This window comes from Erpetoichthys calabaricus, chromosome 3, assembly GCF_900747795.2.
Source record: "Erpetoichthys calabaricus chromosome 3, fErpCal1.3, whole genome shotgun sequence".
Lineage (NCBI taxonomy): Eukaryota > Metazoa > Chordata > Cladistia > Polypteriformes > Polypteridae > Erpetoichthys > Erpetoichthys calabaricus.
In genome coordinates, this window is record NC_041396.2 from 239,799,870 (window position 1) to 239,821,901 (window position 22,032).

Genomic DNA, 22,032 nt, shown 5'->3' on the forward strand with positions numbered 1-22,032 from the left:
CCCCCAAGCTGTTAGACTCCTTAACACCAGGCTGCCCCCTGGGACCTTCCACACTGCCTCAACCACCTCTAAAAACAGAACTTTTAAACATGCAAGCCACTTTCCTGCAAAGACTAGTGTGCATGTAGGGAAGAACTGAAAATCTCATACTGACCTTTAAGTATTTTGACACTTGATATCCTTCTGCTGTGAAACATTCTGACCTGTCATTGTTTACACATCTTAAACAACTATTATCATATACTGATCATTCCTGTATTATCTATATCTATTATTTATTTATTATATTACATATCTTACACATCAATATTGCTGCTACTTCTTTGTCTTGTCTTTGCACAATGTCTTGTCTTGTTTGTGTTTTAATTTTAAATTTTAATTCTATTTTTAATTTATTGTTTGCACGTCATGTTGTTAAACTGTGGACCCTGAGCTTCGCAATTTCGTCTATCTGTATACTTGTATATGGTTGAGATGACAATAAAGTTCACTTTGACTTTGAACTGGATCAAAGGGTTTTATGCGCCTGCTGGTGGACATCTCCTCATGCTGAGGAATCTGAAGAGGGTAAGCCGGGGAGATGTTGGATTTTAGAAAGCAGCACCAAGGCTTAAGTTTTTTAATGAATATTTTTGCACTTGGATTTTAAACCTCATTTAATGGATTATATATTTGCTTCATTTTTAATAAAAGCACCTATATATTGACACTTTTTGCACCAACCCCTTGCTGAATGTGTGTGTCCTTGTTTGTGTGGCTCATCTCAGTCAGTGACTTTTGACAGTTAAGGGTTGAAGAGGCTCCCAGAAGCAATATGGGAGGGTGAAGCTGACCTGAACCTTCACAGGTGGGAATATTTGAAAGATACCCGCTGAAGCAGTAATATGATAAAAGTAGTTTGTAGGGGTCTGTTAGGTAAGGTTTATCAGTAAAATTTGGGAACTTGAGTGAGATAACTGATTTACTGCCATCTTCTCCTGAGCCTCAATGAGCCAGCAAAACTCTCCTTGTAGACCTGAAAGCTGATGAAGATCAAATGACTGAGATGAGGAGTCCTTTTTCTCTGCAAGTGCAAGTCAATAGTGGGGTATTAATAATAGTTCTTTGCATTTATACAGCGCTTTTCTCACTACTCAAAGCGCTCAGCAATTGCAGGTTAAGGACCTTGCTCAAGGGCCCAACAGAGCAGAGTCCCTGTTGGCATTTACAGGATTCAAATTGGCAACCTTCTGATTGCCAGTGCAGATCCCTAGCCTCAGAGCCACCACTCCACCACACATGAACTAAAACTGGCTGTCCTTCACACTTCAGAGCAATCTGAATGGTGAGAAACACTTGCAGAGGATCCTTCAGCATAGTGCCAAGACATTGTTTTGTTGATGCACCTTAATGCAGACAGTCTCCTAGATGAGAGGAATGAGGAGGCTGAGTCAAAGCAGGTGGCAGTGCAGATTCAACCTGAGAGTAAGCAAAACTGAGGAAATGTGTTATGGCAATAGAATAAGCATGCTTGCTTGTAGTCATCATCTCACCACATGGATCATAGTAGTGTTGATGTGGACCCTGACAATATTTTCCTGAAGATTGCTTTTTAGCAGTAGTACAGTACATGTACAGGAACTGGAATATTTATTAAAATTATTTACTGTATTTATTAAAATTAATTAATGAGTATCCTAATGAGGAAATGCCTTCACCTCCTATTGGCTGAAAAGTTGTTCCAACTCCAGTTAGGAAAAGGATATTTAAGTTTGGATATGATTCTTCTGTTGTAGGCTATTTTGGTATGCTAGTGCAGTATATTTTTTAATGGTCAATTACAGTCATATGAAAAAGTTTGGGAACCCCCCCTCATGGTCTGTAACCATTCTCACAATCCTGCGCATATGCCGCTCCTGTATTTTTCTTGGCCTGCCAGACCTAGGTTTAACAGCAACTGTGCCTGTGGCCTTCCATTTCCTGATTACATTCCTTACAGTTGAAACTGACAGTTTAAACCTCTGACACAGCTTTTTGTAGCCTTCCCCTAAACAATGATACTGAACAATCTTTGTGTTTGGATCTTTTAAGAGTTGCTTTGAGGATCCCATGCTGTTACTCTTCAGAGGAGAGTCAAAGGGAAGCACAACTTGCAATTACCACCTTAAATACCTTTTTCTCATGATTGGACACACCTGTCTATGAAGTTCAAGACTTAACGAGCTAATCCAACCAATTTGGTGTTGCAAGTAATCAGTATTGAGCAGTTACATGGATTCAAATCAGCAAAATTACAAGGTTACCCAAATTTTTGCACAGCCAGTTTTTCACATTTGATTTAACTTCATATAACTAAATACTGCTTCACTAAAAATCTTTGTTCGGAAAACACCCCAGTATCTCAGATGTTCCTAGGAAATGAAAGACATACCACTGTTATCTTTTTTGTTAATAGTAAATTATTATACAGGCTGAGAGGGGTTCCCAAACTTTTTCATATGACTGTATAAACAAGCATATTGAAGATTATGTCCTTTGTTATCTGTAGCCTTTCAAAGTCTACCACCACTAAACCTTTTCGGTTACTCCAACCAATAATGTTATGCTAGGGAGAAAATTAGGTCATGATTCACCACTACAAATTAATTAAATAACGAATATCCTTTATTACTCAAAGCTAATTAATCTTACTAGAACAGTTCCTTTGCTCCATTAGGTTCATTTACATAATATATTCAAATATACTTTAATTTAAACCAAGCAGAGAACAGAAAAATGGTATGATCTTAAAAGGTACTAAAATAGTTGAATCTTTAACAGTTTTAAGTAAGCATTTGGTTCATAGAATAAGTCTTAATAATAATAACAACAATAATTTATATTTATAATTATTGTTGATTATTCTGATTTTGAGGATTTTGTGACCTTTTTGCTCTATTTTTTAAAATTTGCCTATGGGAATTCATATTGGGATTATGATTGCTCAGGTGCACCAATTTTGAAGGCATTGCTTTCTGTGTTTTTTGTGCTGTTTAGAAATTCTTGTTAAACAAAGTCTTTTTTGAATAATAAATCTTTTTATTTATATTCTTCATTTCCATTTGTGTGACTAGACAGGGTTTCATGGTATTTCCCCCTCTAGTGGCCATTTTAAGTATTTTTGGTACTCTATAGTGCTTTAGGACTCTTGGTCAGGTAGATTGATTTCCTTCCATATCCAGAGTGAGTGACATGAAGTTTGTATGTGTCCTGTACACTATTAGCATCCTTTTACAGGGCTGATATTTGTCTTTCCTAATTTACAGGTTTTTCGCTTCATTTCTTTTGCTGAGAAAAATTTGTTCCCTGCCTTCCAAACTGTTTTCCCTGTAGATGTAATTATATACAAACTCACCAGTTCACCAGGAAAACATTGTGCCCTTTGTGGCCTAGATACTTTTCAGTCTCTTGGGACCTAGCATTGGAATAATGAGGTTTGTAAAATGAACAAATAAATTCTTCTAACTGGAATATTTTGAAATAAATGCAAAAAGCTGAACATGCAGTTGTTTACATGACTGCTTACTTTTATGGGAAATGCAGATTACTACAGTTTGTAAGTGAAGATCTATCTGAACATGTGAAGAAACAAACCTGCCTTGTCTGTTTGACTAGCTCAGAGTAAGGTGGAGTATGTTTACCTTAAATATGCCATACAAAAATCTTATTATAAAGATGAAGCCAATCAAGAATAAAGTATTTTTACTGGCAAAACAAAAAAATATTGCATGTCAAGCTAGTTGTGTTTAATATTTAATGAATATTTTTTAAATATTAAAGTTATTTTAATTAAAGTTAAATGTTAAAATGATTTGTAAGTTTTCAGTAAAAATTATCTGTACTGAGTATGCTAAGATGAATAATACTATAATAATTGATGTTATTAATGCAATATAAAGCAATGTGCATGTTTTCAAGTATGGCTGCACTGACTTTTTACACAATGATAAAATAAAGACAATATTGACAAACCTAGATTCTGTAGAAAATGAGATAAAAAACATGGAGTTGTGTATAGTGTCTTTTTTGGACCTTGAGATCTACAAAATGCAAATGCTTGCATTGCAACTGGTCTTTCAGTTATGGTAGATATTCATTACAAATTTGAATCAAACTCTTTTGGCTGATTTAGTGATTTACTTCTAAATGTAGTAGATACTGGTTTTATAATTGCAACAGTTGGTCTCCTCAAATTTATTCACTAATACTTTACTACTACATTATTTGTTACATCATTTAAAAAGCAAGTATCAGATAATGGGCAAGCATCAGTAATATAAGAAAGATGATATTTTCATAGGTCATTATTTTTGCATGTCCAGAGTACAGTGAAATTCTTAATTCCAAAGGTAACAAACTATTTTTTTCATTTGTATGCATGTCATTTGCAAGTAATTTTCTCAGAAGAAAATGCTAAAATGTCGTTTTAAATCTATAGTCTGAAAACAGCAATATATTGATTTTTAAGAAAAAAACAGTGGAAATTAACATTTGCTGCCATTCAGGAATATGATTTAAAATCTTAAAAGTAAGTGTACTACTGAATTTTAGAGTAATGTATCTGTAAAATTAAGATGCTTTATTATAGTTAACCTGAAACATTATTTATTCATTCATTTATTTTAAACAAAATATAATGCTTTCTAATTACAAGCCCACATTCAATATGCTTCAGATCTACTACACTTTTTATCTTTTTAACTAGGCATTAACTAACTACATTCAAAATTTCTAAGATTTGCATAAATATTGAAAAAGACAACGTAATTTTATCTAATTCTTGGTCTGAATTTATATGTATTATTTGTTATACGTCTGTGAATCTCCACATATTACCAGCTTAGACAAGATCTAGTCTTTACTGTACTTTTATGAAGGAAATAACTTGTACAGGCTTAAAATATTAAAAATCAACTTTATCTGGTGTGACTTTCTGAAAAGGATCATAATGCTAAAATGTTATAAATGTGATCTTAGGACCATTTGTTAATTTATGGAGGTTTGCCATCATAACTACAGCAACCAATTAAATCCTTTGCAATGTAAGATCTCTCCTTCCCACTAGTTAAATGCTTCATAAACTTGATAATTCTTGTGACAATTGTAGGGACAGATATGGTTGGCAGATAGAGAACATTAGATTAGATTAGATAAAACTTTGTTTGGGGGGTTTGGGAATTTAGCTTTTTTACTGAAATAAACTCACATCATCAACATTCTCTGAATATTTACAACACTAAAATTTTAACTTTAAGTGCTATGACTTTATCATGAAAAGCATTAATATGTTTGCATGAATAAATAATATAGATACATTATTAAGCTAATTTAAAATGTTTCTTACTGTTAATAATCACACGTTTATGAGCTGATAATATTTCAGTGTCCTTCATTTTCTTTTGAAGAATATTGATGGTAAGGTTTCACCTAGGTTTACTTTGACAGACTTTTTTCTGTATTGCAATTGGTAATGGAAAAAATGCAGAAAGAAAAAAAGAAAGAAAACTGAAGATCAGGACTGTCTAGGGAGAGATAATATGGCTGCAATAAAGAAAATCTTCTGAGAAGAATATTAATTGATATGTGGGTTTGTGTCTAACCAACACCTCCCAACATCAAACCTTCACATTATTTAAGTTAAATCCTTGGGTTGCTGTTGATACTTATTCATAACTCCAACTTCTTTGACCCTAGTTACACCTACTGTAAAGATTCCCTGCATTAAACATACAGGTGATTTGCAATCATCAATTACTTTTTATGGATATCATGGCAAAGTGGCATGAATACAGTATACCCCACAATGTCTTCATCTGTGGATCAATTCAATATTGTGTCATAAAGACAATTTATTGGTGGATGACTGCTGTGTGATAGTAGGTAGCCCCTTTGTGTATGCCAGCTGAAATTTGCAACTAATCAACAGACAATGACAGATGAATATTACAATACAGCACATCCGCAAACCCCCCAGCATAATGGAACACAAAATACAGGCATAACTATATAAAAAAGTGTTTTTACTGTCAGGCTGGCATAAATCTTGCTGTGCTGTGATAGCTGTGTGTGCAATGCTGAATAAAACTTCTATGGGAGAAGAGACAGATTTTCTTATCTTCGGTCAGTGGGTGTAATACAAGGCTGGTGTGGATGCTAGGCATCACTACCATTTTTACAGTTATTTTGTTTTATTTACTATTTTCTTATTTTACTGCATTGAATTTGAGATACTCCCTATATATTCAAGAAATAAACACAATGTGCATAAAAGTGAGGAACTTTTTCATACATATTGCAATCTATTTTCTTATTAACACATTATATATAAACCCAAACAACTTATACATTTCTGTTTATATATCTGAAACAGTAAAATTAGGTCATGCGGTGCAGACGCTTGTGCTCTTCAGTATTTTGTTCCACTTATTTTTTTCTAGCTGTTAAAAATGGTGTCATATGTCTTAATAAATAACAATAATGTGGTGCTATCTAAAAGAAGCAAAAGTTGTTTGTTAGAAAAGTGTGATTTTCTTTCACAGTCTGTCTTTGTCATTTTATTTTTGTGTTCATCTTTAAAAAAAAATGGCGTCTGATTTAATGCTGTTTATCTTGTTTAGTTATTAAATTATGATATTTTCTTTACTTCATATTACCATTTCATAACTTTATTTCATTCCCCTGAAGGATCAAAAATTGACACCATATAATAGGAGTATTGTCAATTGATAGAATTATAATGCATTTTTTAGGTGACCTCAGGGGCAGGGTTAACAAATTAGTACTTTATACTTTATACATTTAGAATGGTTTTGAGAGAATACTGTAAGTAGCTAGTATGTTACAAAATTCCCTTGTAATTTTGCTCATTAAACATAAGAATTATAGATTTAGGGAAACTTACCTTGGATTTATATTTTCAGCTTTAAATGAATCCTGAAAAGGTTTGTAACTCTGGCCTTCTTTCTTGATTATGACATTAGCATTTTTCACATTTTAAAGTGCAAATGTTATAATTTAAAGTGGTGTTGTGATTTTAATTAGGCCAGTGTGTTTTATTTGTTTATTTATTTGCTTTAGAAAAATCATCACAGACTATAATTTGTCATTTGCCATTGCATTGCATTTTAAATATTTGAATTTGCTTACTTTAAATTTCAATAAAATCTTTTTTAATTAATACAAAATTAAAATGAGACAAAGCACAATGCATTTTTTTGTGCAAGATTATGCAAGATTGCAATGTTTTTTTGATAAAACAATGTCTTTTCTTCATACCTTCTTCTAAATGTTCCCATTGTTTTTATTCTCTTTCATTTTAGAATATGTTTGCATATAAGCTAATGTCTTTTAAATAACTTTTTAAACTGAAACAATACATAAATACTGCAACACAACAACAGCCTAACTGAAATGCAAAACATGATAGGCTTTAGTGATATTTGAGTGGGGATTTTATTCCTTCTGTTTTGTTTAATTTTGGTTCTGTCGGTATTGTGTTTAGATGAAATTAAGCACTGCCAGTGGAATGATATGCCCTTGATGTTGTAACAAGTTAAGAGATTCTGTACATGAGGCAATTTATGCTCAGTGCTTCATTAATCAGAACTTTGCTTACTAAAAAAAGACAAAATCTCCAAAATGGGTTACTTAATAGTATGCATAAAGCTAATACTACACAGAAATCTTTGAGTCAGGGGGTCATAAAGCAAAGATGAACCAATAATTATTCAGCTAGAGAAAGTGCATTTATGTGTGCTTATTTCATGTGAAAAGAGCTTGTAAAAAAAAAAAGAAGATCATAACATTTTGGAGTTTGGAAAGTAAAAAAAAATGTTATTCTTGTCCCACTTGTTTTCTTCAGGAGTTGCTCAGTTTTTCAACAAACCATAGCAGAGAAAAACAAGGTATGCAAATTTGATGGTTAATAGCATTTATTAACTAAAATGTTGCCTCTTCCTTTTCTCATTTCAGCCATGCTTCCGAGTCTTCTAAATATGAATGTGTGAATCATCTAATTCATTAAAGAAACACATTCTACCAGTTTTGCCATGCAGAAAGTTGAATACTGCTTTGAAAATGTGAACAACTCCTGCATAAAGGTCTCAAGGACACATGGTGTTAGAGCTGCAATGTATTTAATTCTTGCATTAATTGCAATCATCACTATTTGTGGAAATCTGATTGTAGTAATATCCATAACTCATTTTAAACAGCTGCATTCACCAAATAATTTCCTTGTCTGCTCCCTGGCAACAGTTGACTTTTTGCTGGGACTATGTGTGCTGCCTTTTTCTATTATGAGAACAGTTGAAACATGCTGGTATCTAGGGTCTATTTTCTGCCAGATCTCACTGTGCATTGATAATTTACTTTCCTATTCATCAATTTTCCACTTATGCTTTATTGCTATTGATCGGTATTATGCAGTGTGCAGTCCTCTTTATTATACAACAAAAATCACAGTCAGAGTGATTTACATATTTATAGGTATGGCATGGATACTTCCAGCTATATTTAGTTTTGGTTTAATTTACACCAAGGCCAATGTGCAAGGTATTGAAGAATTGGTTGAAATTTTGTCTTGTGAAGGTGGTTGTATGCTAATGTTTAACAAACTTTGGGCAATACTTGCATCAGCAATATTTTACGTACCATGCGTGATCATGATATGTATTTATGCAAAAATTTTTACTGTTGCAAGAAAACAAGCCAGAATGATAAAAATCATGGAGGAGAAAATTTCTGCGGAAGAAAAAACAAGGAGAGAGAATCAAAAAAGGGAACAAAAGGCTGCTAAAACATTGGGGATAATTGTGGGGGTCTTTTTACTTTGTTGGCTCCCATATTTTATTGATGCTCCTATTGATGTATATATCAATTTTGCAACTCCAACAGTTGTATTTGATAGTTTAGCATGGTTTGGTTATGTCAATTCTGCTTGCAATCCCTTAATATATGCATTCTTCTATCCTTGGTTTCGCAAAGCCCTTAAGCTTCTTATTACATGTAAAATATTAAGACAAAATTCCTCAAAAATGAGATTGTATATTTAACAATATTGCAAAAAAAATTACTGCATCTCATTAAAAAGTGCTTAATGTTGAAGAAAAATAAAGCAAATAATATTACAGAAACCAAAAGTTGTTACCTTGAATTGGTATTACATATGTAGTTTTCAATTAGTATTGCATATCATTGTTGTAGGTTAATTTAACATATAGTATGAATTCAGCAACTGTTATTTCACTTTTTTTATTTCCAGGGTATCTTTAGTGATGTGATGGTCAGGTATCAGCAGAGGTGGGTAGAGTAGCCAAAAATTGTACTCAAGTAAGAGTAGCGTTACTTCAAAATAATATTACTCAAGTAGAAGTAAAAAGTAGTCATCCAAAAAATTACTCAAGTAAGAGTAAAAAAAGTACTTGGTGAAAAGACTACTCAAGTACTGAGTAACTGTTTGATCATAATAGATTATTTATTTTTAGAAATGTAATAAGACAGACAAAAAAATAAAATAATGTGCAAATTCTGCTAATTCCAATAAATAAAATAAAAAATGAGTAAAAATAAATAGCACAAAGTTCCAAATCTCAGTTTTTCATAACAAAGCTTTTGAAGCCAATACCTACAGTAGGTAACATGTATGTTTGAACAGTGCAAACTACTTACAGTGACAAGATATACTGTACACCAGGGGTGCCCAATATGTTGATCGCGATCGACCGGTAGATCGGAAAGGTAGTGCAGGTAGATCACGTTGCATTCAAAAAAAATTTTTTTTAAATGTTAGTTTATCATATATTCTCCCTGTGCCATTTGCCACTTGATTGACATACAGGGCGGCCAGTCTGAGATCTCTTTTCTTCTAACACACTGGTCATCCCACACACGATCAAACGTGCGAGCTACTGCAAAACTCTAGCTATCTAAGTGATCTAGTTAGCCTTCCAAATTATATCAACTAAAGAAAGGATTTTAAAAAAATTTGTTGGTTATGGGCTGGATGTGGAATTGGAAAAGGATTTTTTTTCTCACAATGTCACAATCGAAGTGCGTTTGTCTGATCTGTCAATCTATCATTGCTATTCCAAAGAAGGAAAGTGTGGAAAGGCACTTTCGAACTGTTCATAAAAACTATGAAACTGACTTCCTTCCGAAAAGCGATCTGAGAAAGAGAAAGGAGAGGGAACTAAAATCGCAGTTAATTGGACAGCTGTCATTTTTCACTCGATTCAATTCAAAAGCAAAGGCAGACACACCGAAGCATTGTTTCGGGTGAGTCTCTCAATCATTAAGCATAAGAAGTCCTTCCAAGATGGAAAGATAATAAAAGAGGCCTTCGTTGAGGCAGATGGCTAGGGAGAAATTCCTGCTGAGATTTCAAGACCCCTGGCCGGAGAAAAAGGAGTTTCTCCTTGTCATTAAACATGCAGAATACAAGCAACTTAATAACGATCAATGGCCGCTAGACTTGGCATTTTTCTTCCGATCTGACCAACATGTTGAATGAGCTTAATTTACAGCTGCAAGGAAAAGAGAAAACCATGGTCAATATGATTAGATCAGTTAATGCTTTCAAACGAAAAATGCATCATCTGTACTCAGAGCTGCAGCACCTTGATTTGGGGAACATCCAAAACCTTGCGTCAGAGCTGGAGATGCAATGGAAGGCGTATGTGCAACTTGAAAGCATACGCTACACAGAGCAGATTGAAAATTGTCTATCAGACGTTGACAGACGGTTTCAAGACAAATTGTCTGTCAGACTTTGACAGACGGTTTCAAGACTCAGCTTTACTTGAACCAATCGGTACATTTAAGTGCTATCCATTTAGGGAAGATGTTGAGGGTGATTCACCCCCATCAAAAATTACAACACTGTTTCACCTAAAACTCCTCTACAGTGGAGGATGAGATTTTGACACTACATGATGACATTCAGTTGAAGTATGGGGCTCATGGACAGTTTTGGAACTTACTCATAGAGTAAGCCTTTTCCCACATGAAGATTATTAAATCCAAATACTGTAGTGACCATAAATGTATTGAATTGTTATTATGCCATAAGGGTTATTCAGTTATGCAAGGTACAACAACATATATTTTATGTATAAAGTATATTCAGTATATATATATATATATATATATACTGTATAAATACTGTATATATATATATATATATATATATATATATATATATATATATATAGCATTTTTAATGTAGGTAGATCATGTCGACCTGGTCATTTTAAAGTAGCTTGCAAGCTGAAAACAGTGTGGCCACCCCTGCTGTACACTGACAAGAAGTCTCACTTTACCTTGACTGTCTGTGTCTGTGCATGTTTGGTTAAAACGTGCTTGTTCTTCACTCAGTGAAGTGATAGTTAAGCTTCAGCAGAAGCTCTCATTTTTCATGTACAGTATTCTTTCATTCCCTGTCCACTCTCTGTGAGGAATTCATGCCGCTATGACGCGACAGTTTGTGTGTGGTCATGTGACTGCATGGCTATGTCTGATTTGTAAAACAGAGCGATGTGATTATTGTTGCTACATCTGATTGATGAAACAGTCATGCAGTAGATCCACTGGCGGATTCTCTCTGGCAAAAATGTAGCATACTGTATCTAATGGAAAAAATGTAACAATTCGAGTGTTGCCCAATGTAGCGGAGTAAGAGTAGCATTTCTTCTTCACAGATGTACTCAGGTAAATGTAAAACGTATGGTGCAGTAAAACTACTCTTAGAAGTACAATTTTTTTAAAAAGTTACTCAAGTAAATGTAACGAAGTAAATGTAACTTGTTAGTACCTACCTCTGGGTATCAGGGAGCTTGAAGAACATATACAGATCAAACAATTGAAGACAAGCACAGAAACAAAGCTCTCTGTTGTGCTTAGCCTGATATACAGCTGATTCTCATTATCCACAGGGTTTGCTTTCCTAAAAATCCCTGAGGATATGGAAACCCTGATCCTATTAGAAAAATGGGGTTAGGTTCCCACAGGACACCGGCTTGTGGGGTAGACCGGTTGAGAGATTCAAGGTCAGGAGTATATGCCAGCCCTCTGCTCTTGCCTCTTGTGGCTCAGTAGCAATCCTTCTGCAGAGGTCTTGTTATGACTTTCACTTCCTCTATAGTCAAGTTTGGTTGTCTTCTCGGTCCTCTGTCAGAGGCCAAGAGCGACAGCAGTAGCTCTGATCTGAGGACTTCACTAAACCATCAAATCGATAATAGCAATGTGTACAAAAGGCAGGGACTTAATCAGTGTGAGCTTAGGACCTGCAGTAACTGGGAATTCCTTGTTCATAGGGAACAATTGGAAGCTACTGTCCCCATCACGAATGGGGTTCAACAATTTACCCACACATGCCATCCTGGATATCCAAGGGCATTACAGAATTGTTATTGGTCAGTCTCACATTTTTCTGCTGCATGATCAGCTACACAGAATGTTTTTTCTGCTGTGAATGGCCACAAATACAACTGCCTAATGTACCCATCCCTGCATCATTACACTTCTCCGCGAATAGGTGTGATTAAACTGTAGGTGTTGCAAAATGGATTACAGTTTTATAATAGTGGATATTCAAATGTGCAGGAACAGAATTGCTGATAATGACGATATACTGTATATACATTTAATCTCCTCCAGTATAGAGAATGGAAACAAGTCCTAAAAATAAATTATTTTGTTACCCTAAAACCTACATTTTAGTATGTGCAATGTGGTTTCCCTCTGCTTTTTTGCATGGACATTTAAACATTTCTTGAACTGATTATTTAATAGCAGATTTTATGTATGTTTCTGAAGATCCAAATATTTGAACATATATTTGTAATCCATGGTCTTGTAGAGTGTTTATCATTAAAGATGCTTTATGTAAACTAAACTTTTTTGGTTAATTCTGAAGTTGTGTAAGTCATACACTTCTGAATAAAAAAATAACTACTCATTCTGCCAATAAAGTCCGTAGTCACCTAACTTTTTAAATACTTTGTCAACCTGACATTTCTAGGCTCACAAAGCCACCATCTAATGCAATACTTGGTAACTTAAATCATGTATGTATTGTTCTTACTGCATGAAGAAATACTTCAATTTCAAAGAATTTTACTTTTGATCAGCTTTTGTCTATACCTATTCAGACGATAAGAGACACTACAATTTCAGTACAATGTCAAGAAGTTGGAGCCCCAGGAGATAATCCCATTTAATTAAGGTGTTTTTGCCCAAATGATAAAGTAAGTAAAGTCAGTATCCTGCTTTTCCCTTTTCACTGATGTTTCATCCTTGATGGTCTGTCAAATGACATTTCCCTTCAGGACAGAACCATTTTTTAAAAACTTTTCATTGTGATCATTTTTATTTTTACTTTTTAACCAATAAAAATAAACAGATTCAGATAAAAATAATACTAAATACTAAATAATACTTAATAATAAAATCCCTTCCCACACAGTACATACATAAAATTCAGCCTTCTCCAAACATCATCATAAAATTCATGCCATAAAGGAAAATTAACAAAAACAAGCTAATCCCCTCCCCTATGCAAACCCTACAGATAGGTAAGACTGCAACATAGACTGAAAGCATTGGAAAGGAAAAAGAAGTCAACTAATAATCTACATACAGGTCAAATTCCGTTAGAACAAAGTGCTCAGGACTGAAAAAAACAATTTGTTTTAACAGGGATTTTGTTATAATGGAATTTGCGTTCAGCACAGTCTTTAAGCATGTGCATTTAACAAAGCTAACTGGGGAATGTGAAACTCAATGGCAACATCTTTTTTCTTTTTTACTAAAATCAATGGCGTTGAGACATTACAAGTTTTTCTGTAAAGTAAATTGCTACTGTCCATATGGTGCTCCTATGTTGTTCACCTTTTTGTCTATAGCGCACAACAGTCATTATTATTAGACTTCAAGGTTGGGTTTGATGAGTCAGGAGTCCCCGTGAATGTCTCAAGCACATGCCCCTTTAGTTACAAAAAATGGTGTCTCTCAGTTTACGCAACACAGACTTTATGGAGCAATCAGCACTTGAGTTACATAAATGGCACCCCTCTGTGTCAGGAGTGTGCACCATTTAACTTTCATAAACACCAATTTCGTCTAATGCAGCATTTTTCAACCTGTGGGTAGAAATCAACATATTAATAAACACTAGTATTCCTGAAGCCTACGAAAAAAGTTGTAATCCCCGGCCACCTTAAGTTTCTTTGCACCTCTCCATCAGCGACTTTTGTTTTACAAAAGCAGCCTGATATCCCATCCCCCCCACTGCTGCAGCTCAACTTGGGTAAAAAGTACTCCCAGCTAAAATGTTGTTTATCTGGTGTGTGAGGTGCCTGGAGTTGTATAGGGTAAATAATATATTGTTATTTGGAATACATACATTTCATGTGTGTTCCGCGTCTTCAAAGATCTGTGTAAGTGTAGGATAACACGAAATGTGAGGCAAGAAATGCTGAACACATTCCTAAAATAGAAACTTTTTCCATGTTATATTAATAATGACGTGAAGTGTATAAACTGTGTAGACTTTAGTCCAAATATCAAATAAACTCGTGTACTTTTATTCAAGAGTATAGCCAAAGAAAAAAAAATCATCCACTTTACATGTTGCTATCAATGAGATAAAAACCCAAGCTCAAATGTCAATCGATAGAAAGTTGATATGTACTCTTGGATGGAGAAGAGGTAAGAACTGCTGCCTTATAACCATAAGGTGCCAGGTTTGAGACCGGGCTCTCCGTGTTTTGAGTAGTGAGCTGCTATTATTATTTCTATAATATAATAAAAACATACATTTGATTTGAATCTGTAACACCCAGTGTAAATTTTGGCTGCTTGTAAAAGTTTTTTTATTATTCAGTTTTATTCTGTCAGTGACGTTCATGTGGTATAACGAACTTGCATCTCCCTATCTGAGTTGATGGCATTTACACGTATCTCCATTCTTTTCACAAGAGCAGCGATGACCACAGTTGGTGCTGTGCTTGATGCCTGCTCCGAATTATTTGTTGTAGCGGCAATCAAAGATATGATGTCCTGTGACCCCTATCAGAATGGACAAAGGCAGAACCGTAACAACAGACAGCTTCTTCACATCACTTTCACTGGCTAATAGACTGCTGTTGCACCACAATGCAACTATGCTTGGCTCCATAAGTAAAATGGGACTTCCATCTACAGCTTAAATCACTTTAGTATGTGAGTAATTCGCCACGCTATAGTTTACATGTGGCAGTGCTGTGCTGACGGTGTATGCGCCCAAAAAGAAGAAGTCTGTGCTTTTTCAGTACCAGTACTTAATAACAGTGTAAACAAATAAAAATCCAAAACACCTAATAATGATAATAGGTAAACTTGCACTACTGCATTATAAAATGCTATAATAAGATACCTGTCAGCTGGAGGTGGTGTTCAGTTTAATGCTAGTGGGTGTGACATACACAAATATTGGCATCTAGAAACTTCAAGGTGTGGAAACCTCCACTGGGGGACTGCAGAAACACGCAAGTACCAGACTCCAAAAAAGTACGGAGTGGACTGTCATTGGGAAGAAAAAAGCTGTGGAGAAAAGACCATATGGGAATGATCATTGTGCAGTGGTGACACAGGACCATGTTAAAGAAACATTTGCGGTTTTCTCTGAGGCCAAAACATTGCAGCTTCTAAGTCAATGATGACGAGCCTTTTAGAGACCAAGTGCTCAAACTGCAACCCAAAACCCACTTATCGCAAAGTCCAAACACGGCAATCCAACCTGAATACTGAGGTTTTAGTTTAGAAAAAACAACTCATACATTAACATCTTTTGTCTTAAAAGAAAAACACAATAACAGAGCTTTCAATGATACAAACAACTTTTTATTGAAAGATAAACGTTTGCATTTGGCATGCTTTTGAACAATTAATGTGATTTTTGCTGTTGTATGCATGCTGATATTTGTCTAACCTTGGCTCATACTTTGTAAGTTTGAGAGCAACACATGCAGTACTCAGGTCATCTGTTAGTCTGTTTCTGGTGTCAGTTTGCTCACAAGCGTAAGATGATCCATATAAAGTAAGAAAAACAATCCAAAGTGCTTTCATTGACTTAAAATCATTTGGCAGAGAATTCCACACTTTAAGGATTTCATTTTCAGAACTAACTGTGCTATCCTTTGTCATCCCTTCTATCTTCTCAAGTGTTTCACACAGGTCATAGAATTTATTTTTCCAGATACAGCTTTCTTGAAATTCCAATAGCTCCATTTCCAGATTTCCAAAATCTAACCAGTGTAAGAAGGAAAGATCAAGTTCTTCAAATTTGGCTTTATCTGGAGAAGTAAGAAAACACAGGGTTATCTCCATCTTACAGAACTGTAAAAATCTGTAGCTAAAATTCACCTTTGCAGCTGCTACAATGCAAGAAAATTCCTTGTAGATTTCCTGATGGCTTGTAGGATTGTCTGCAAATGTTGTAGTATTTTCTAAATGCATTTTTAGATTTGGAAAATATTTCAGCTGCCCACTTTCAAGGTCTCTTACAAAAACCTGCAGTTTTCCTCTCAAATGTTTTGATATCACAAAACATCCTTTCTGCTGTTTTCCCTACACCTTGTAGTTGTTTGTTCAGTACATTGAAGTATAGTGTAAAATCTGTAAAAAACATGAGGTTGGTAAGCCAGGTCATATCAGTGAGCTGTGGATATTCCTGCCCTTTTTCATTATGTTGTTGGACTTAAGTGCAGCATTTGACACCATCGAACATTCCATATTACTGCACAGGCTAGAAAATGATGTTGGGCTTACAGGCACCGTGCTTGCTTGGTTTAGTTCTTACTTATCAAATCGATTCCAATATGTACAGAAATGTACTGACAGTACTCCATCATTATACACAGAAGTTCAATATGGTGTCCCGCAGGGCTCAGTACTGGGACCTTTACTGTTTTCACTTTACATGCTTCCACTGGGATCTATCATTAGGAAACATAATGTTAATTTTCACTCGTATGCAGATGACACTCAATTATACCTTTCATTTAAATCAAATGAAGTTTCTCTGATGTTGTCTTTAATTAGTTGTGTTAGCGAATTAAAGGAGTGGATGAATGAGAACTACTTGTCTTTAAACACAGATAAAACAGAGATGTTAATTGTTGGAGGGAATGACACTGATCATAACAATATTTTGTCATCATTTAACTCAGTTGGAATCCCAATTAATTTTACTGAATCAGCCCGCAATCTAGGAGTTATCTTTGACTCTAGCATGTCATTTAAAGCGCATATTACAAAGTTGTGCAAAACATGTTTCTTCCAACTTAAAAATGTTAGGAAATTAAGGCACTTTCTAAATAAACAGGATTCTGGGAAATTAATTCATGCTTTTATCTCTAGTAGGATTGACTACTGCAATGCGGTTTTCACTGGATGTTCAAACTGTTCTCTACACAGCCTCCAGTTAATCCAAAATGCGGCTGCAAGAATTATTACAAGAACAAGAAAATATGAACACATAACTCCAGTTCTTAAATCCTTACACTGGCTCCCGGTTAAGTTTAGGGCAGATTTCAAAATCCTCCTTTTAACAAATAAAGCATTAAATGGCCAAGGTCTGGCTTACTTGTCTGAACTTATCATGACTTACAAACCAGAGCGCACATTAAGATCTCAAGATGCCGGTCTGCTTATGGTTCCAAGGATTAATAAAATAACAATGGGAGGTCGAGCTTTTAGTTACAGGCCCCTAAAGTGTGGAATGGTCTGCCTGCTACTATAAGGGATGCCCCTTCGGTTTCAGCTTTTAAATCCCGGCTGAAGACTTACTACTTCAATTTAGCATATCCTGACTAGAGCTGCTGATTAACTGTACATACTGCATCTCTGTTGTTAGTCATTAGCACTAAAACATAAGTAACATGATAGTTATAATTGGATACTAACCCTCACCTATTCTGTTTCTCTTCTCGGTACTCAAATGTGGCACTTGGTGCCACGGCCCACCTGCCAAGTTGTTTTGCCTGCATAAGATAAAGTCATCCCTGATAGAGGATCGCAGGAATCGTGGGAAAGAGGGGTCCTTTCATCGGATTGGCTGGCCCAGCACTGTTTCAGCCGTGGAATGGCCAAATGGCGGAGGCAGCTTGATGGATGAGGTCTCCAGGAGTCTAAAATTATCAAAATCTTATTATGTGATATCATCTACTGTTAAATTCTGCTCCGTACTTCTAAAATTTAAATTTTTTTTTTTACTTCTAAAAATTTTTTTATTTTATACTGTATTGAGGATTTGTTCTGTTCTGTATATTGTATTGACCCCCGTCTTTTGACACCCACTGCACGCCCAACCTACCTGGAAAGGGGTCTCTCTTTGAACTGCCTTTCCCAAGGTTTCTTCCATTTTTCCCTACGAGGTTTTTTTTGGGAGTTCTTCCTTGTCTTCTTAGAGAGTGAAGGCTGGGGGCTGTCAAGAGGCAGGGCCTGTTAAAGCCCATTGCGGCACTTCCTGTGTGATTTTGGGCTATACAAAAATAAACTGTATTGTATTGTATTCATAAACAGCCTAATTTCATCCAAACAGGCTACACATCTCTCCAGGACTCGTCCTCTGCTCAGCCACTGGACATTATTGTACATAAGTAAACAATTATACTGTGCCTGAACCTCCTCAAGAAGTGCTTGAAACTGTTGAAAATCCAGAGCACGAGCCATGATGTAATTCACCATTTTTGTGACATCGTCAAATTGTTTGCTGCTTTCCCTGGCACAAACAGCTTCTTGATATATAATACAATGGAACTGAATTAATTGATGTTTTGTTTCTTTAACAAAGAACTGTATGAAACCAGAAGGTGCCCATCACTAGTAACTGAAACCACTTTTTCTGGTTTTATGTCTTGTGACAAAAAAGCCTCCATCACAGAATTGTAGATATCTATCCCTTGTGTTCTTTTAGGCAAAGACACCAGTTTCATCAGCTCTTCTCTCATGATGTCACCAACAGCATAACGCAAAATTACTGCTAGCCTTGCATGATTATTTATAAGTGTGCTTTCATCCAAGCACATGGAGTAACAGGCTGCCTTTTGTAAGTCAGTGGTGAGCTGCTGACTAACATCACTTGCCAGGCGTTGGACTCGATCTTTAACAGTATTTCTGCTAAGTGGCATCTCAGAGATGCGTTTGAATAATTTTATCGTTGTTTGGGAAATAATGAAAAAGGGAATTACTCCCAGACAACATGGTCATTTTGATAATATCCCCATCAGAGAGGGGCTTACCATGTTTTGCTATGTACAGTGAAGTTTGAAAACTGGCAGCTGTCAGATGATTAGTTCTAGAAAGTTGCAAAAAGTAAGATACCGGGAATGACATTTCCTCAATTTCCCTTCAAAAAACTCTTTTCTTTCAGTTTCACCAAGTTTGGCAACACTTTTGTGGTTGGTGTCAAAGTGCCGTCTGACACTTGATGTGCAACACACAACACTTTTATTACACAGAATTCATAACACTTTCCCATTGCGTTCAATCACTCCAAATGATTCTGCCCAGGCCTCTTGGAATAATTTTCCACTATCTGTTCTTGCTTTTTTTGTGGTATTCATTTTTGGGTGTTCAAGTCTTGGAGTCTACAAAAACACAAAATAAAAAAATGAAGCACCCAATACAAATCTATCCCTATACCAAAAATAGCTAACACTATTAGTTAACATTAAAGAAATGGATACAGTAATCCCTCGCTATATTGCGCTTTGACTTTCGCGGCTTCACTCTATCGCGGATTTTATATGTAAGCATATTTAAATATATATCGCAGATTTTTTGCTGGTTCGCGGATTTCTGCGGAGAATGGGTCTTTTAATTTATGGTACACGCTTCCTCAGTTGGTTTGTCCAGTTGATTTCATACAAGGGATGCTATTGGCAGATGGCTGAGAAGCTACCCAACCACAGTGTGTATTATGTATTAAATAAAACTCCTCAAATATATTGTGAGCACGGGGGCTGTTTGTACCCCTAGAGCAGGGATCCCCAACCCCCGGTCCGCGGCCCACTACCGGTCCGCGGCCTGGCTGGGCCGCGAGAGAACTGCCGGTAACGGCGACTCACTCAGACTTTTCAGAACGCTTGGCGGGCGGGGCTTTGCAGCGGTGCAGAGAGAGGAGAGAGACCGAGGTGAGAGACTATTACAACAAAGTATTTTTATGGTCCCGACAGTTTCCCCATATGACATGAGTCTATAGAAATCGCGTTACTACGAAGTACATTCAACAGATGCTTTCATTACAACGAAGTGACCTTGAAATGCTTGAACGAATCATCCACAGAGCAGTTAGATCTGTGGTCACAGCTCAGTTGTGCACGTTTGCACAACGATCTCCAAACAGAAACATTGTAAAATAATCTCTTTCTTCGAACTTTCCTCGTACTGTTTTTTTTTTTTTTTGCTGTTTTTGTTGTCTGTGGTTTTCATTGATTCCTTTTGCTTATTGCTTGTCAACATTTGAAAAACATCCATTGGAGTTTAACTCATTGTCACCCTCCTATAGAAACGGCAGACACGAAAAAAAGATTGCAGTGTTAATGTTTGTGATGTGCAATCTGTTGGATTGGCAAATGTAAAGCATATGTCTGTTATATGCAAAAAAAGAAGAAAAATCTCAGATTGCAAACGTATGCGAACTGCTTAATAACTTTAATAATAATAGAAATGTTATGTAAATTGTGTATAAAACTGCCCCCCCTTCCCCCCCCCCCGACCGGTCCGTGGAAAAATTTGCATCTAATAAAGTGGTCCCTGCTGTCAAAAAGGTTGGGGACCACTGCCCTAGAGGACACGGCCGCTCCTCAAAAAACGCTGAAAGATTACCTTCACAGTGCTCCCTTCTTTGCTGGGCTTACTTGTGGCTGCTTTGCAGGCGATATGCTTCACGCACGGTGCTTCGCATACTTAAAAGATCAGACAGCACGTATTGATTTTTGATTGTTTGCTTTCCTCTCTCTCTCTCTCTCTCTGACGGAGGGGGTGTGAGCAGAACGGCTGTTCGCATACTGGCTTAGAGGATACGGACGCTCCTCTAAAAAATGCTGAAAATTGCTTGCACCCTTCCTCGCAACTATTTTGTCCAGCGGTGCTTCGCATACTTAAAAGCCAAACAGCCCTATTGATTTTTGACTGTTTGCTTTTTTCTCTCTCTCTCTCTCTCTGACGCGCACTCCTTTGAAGAGGAAGATATGTTTGCATTCTTTTAATTGTGAGACGGAACTGTCATCTCTGTCTTGTCATGGAGCACAGTTTAAACTTTTGAAAAAGAGACAAATGTTTGTTTGCAGTGTTTGAATAACGTTTCCTGTCTCTCTACAACCTCCTGTGTTTCTGTGCAAATCCCAAGATTTGACCCAAGCATGACAATATAAAAATAACCATATAAACATGGTTTCTACTTCGCGGATTTTCACCTTTCGCGGGGGGGGTCTGGAACGCAATCCCCGTGATGGAGGAGGGATTACTGTCTTCCCTGAATCAACCATCTGTTCCCCTCTGCTATGCCACGTTGTGAGCTATGCTCCCCTCCAACATAGTTCCTCTCCAACCCCACCATGGGAATCACCTTCACCACAGACTCAACAGGCTGCTGTCCGCGCCACACCCTCATGCCACATGTGAGCCTCCCGCCTTACCCCAGACACAGGAGGGAGGAAGCGATTCCCATTGGGCTGCTGGGAAGAGGGGCGGGTGATGTGAGAAATGTCCTCAGGCGCGCATGGGTGGGGGCACGCGGGGGAGCAGCCCGGCCCCGCATCCCTCTGGCTTTCTAGTAACAAACTCTGGCGAACTCTGTGCTAGGGCGACGGTGCGTGTGCCCACAGAAAGGGCTCTGAGTGCCTCCTCTGGCACGCATGCCATAGGTTCGCCACCACTGTCCTAAGTGGTAATTTTTCTCTCCCTTTTGGAAGGTAATGACTTTTTACACGTAAATATTTTTCAGTCCAGTACAATTCTTCCAGTGTTTTG

The 22,032-nt window shown here is 36.4% G+C and overlaps 1 protein-coding gene across 1 annotated transcript; it reads left to right on the forward strand.

Moving 5' to 3' along the window:
* The first annotated feature begins 7,997 nt into the window (after positions 1 to 7,997).
* LOC114649478 (trace amine-associated receptor 7a-like) lies at positions 7,998 to 9,071 on the forward strand. The gene has a single exon (XM_028798967.2). It carries the CDS (start codon positions 8,067 to 8,069, stop codon positions 9,069 to 9,071), a length of 1,005 nt encoding a protein of 334 aa, XP_028654800.1. The 5' UTR covers positions 7,998 to 8,066.
* Positions 9,072 to 22,032: the final 12,961 nt, after the last annotated feature.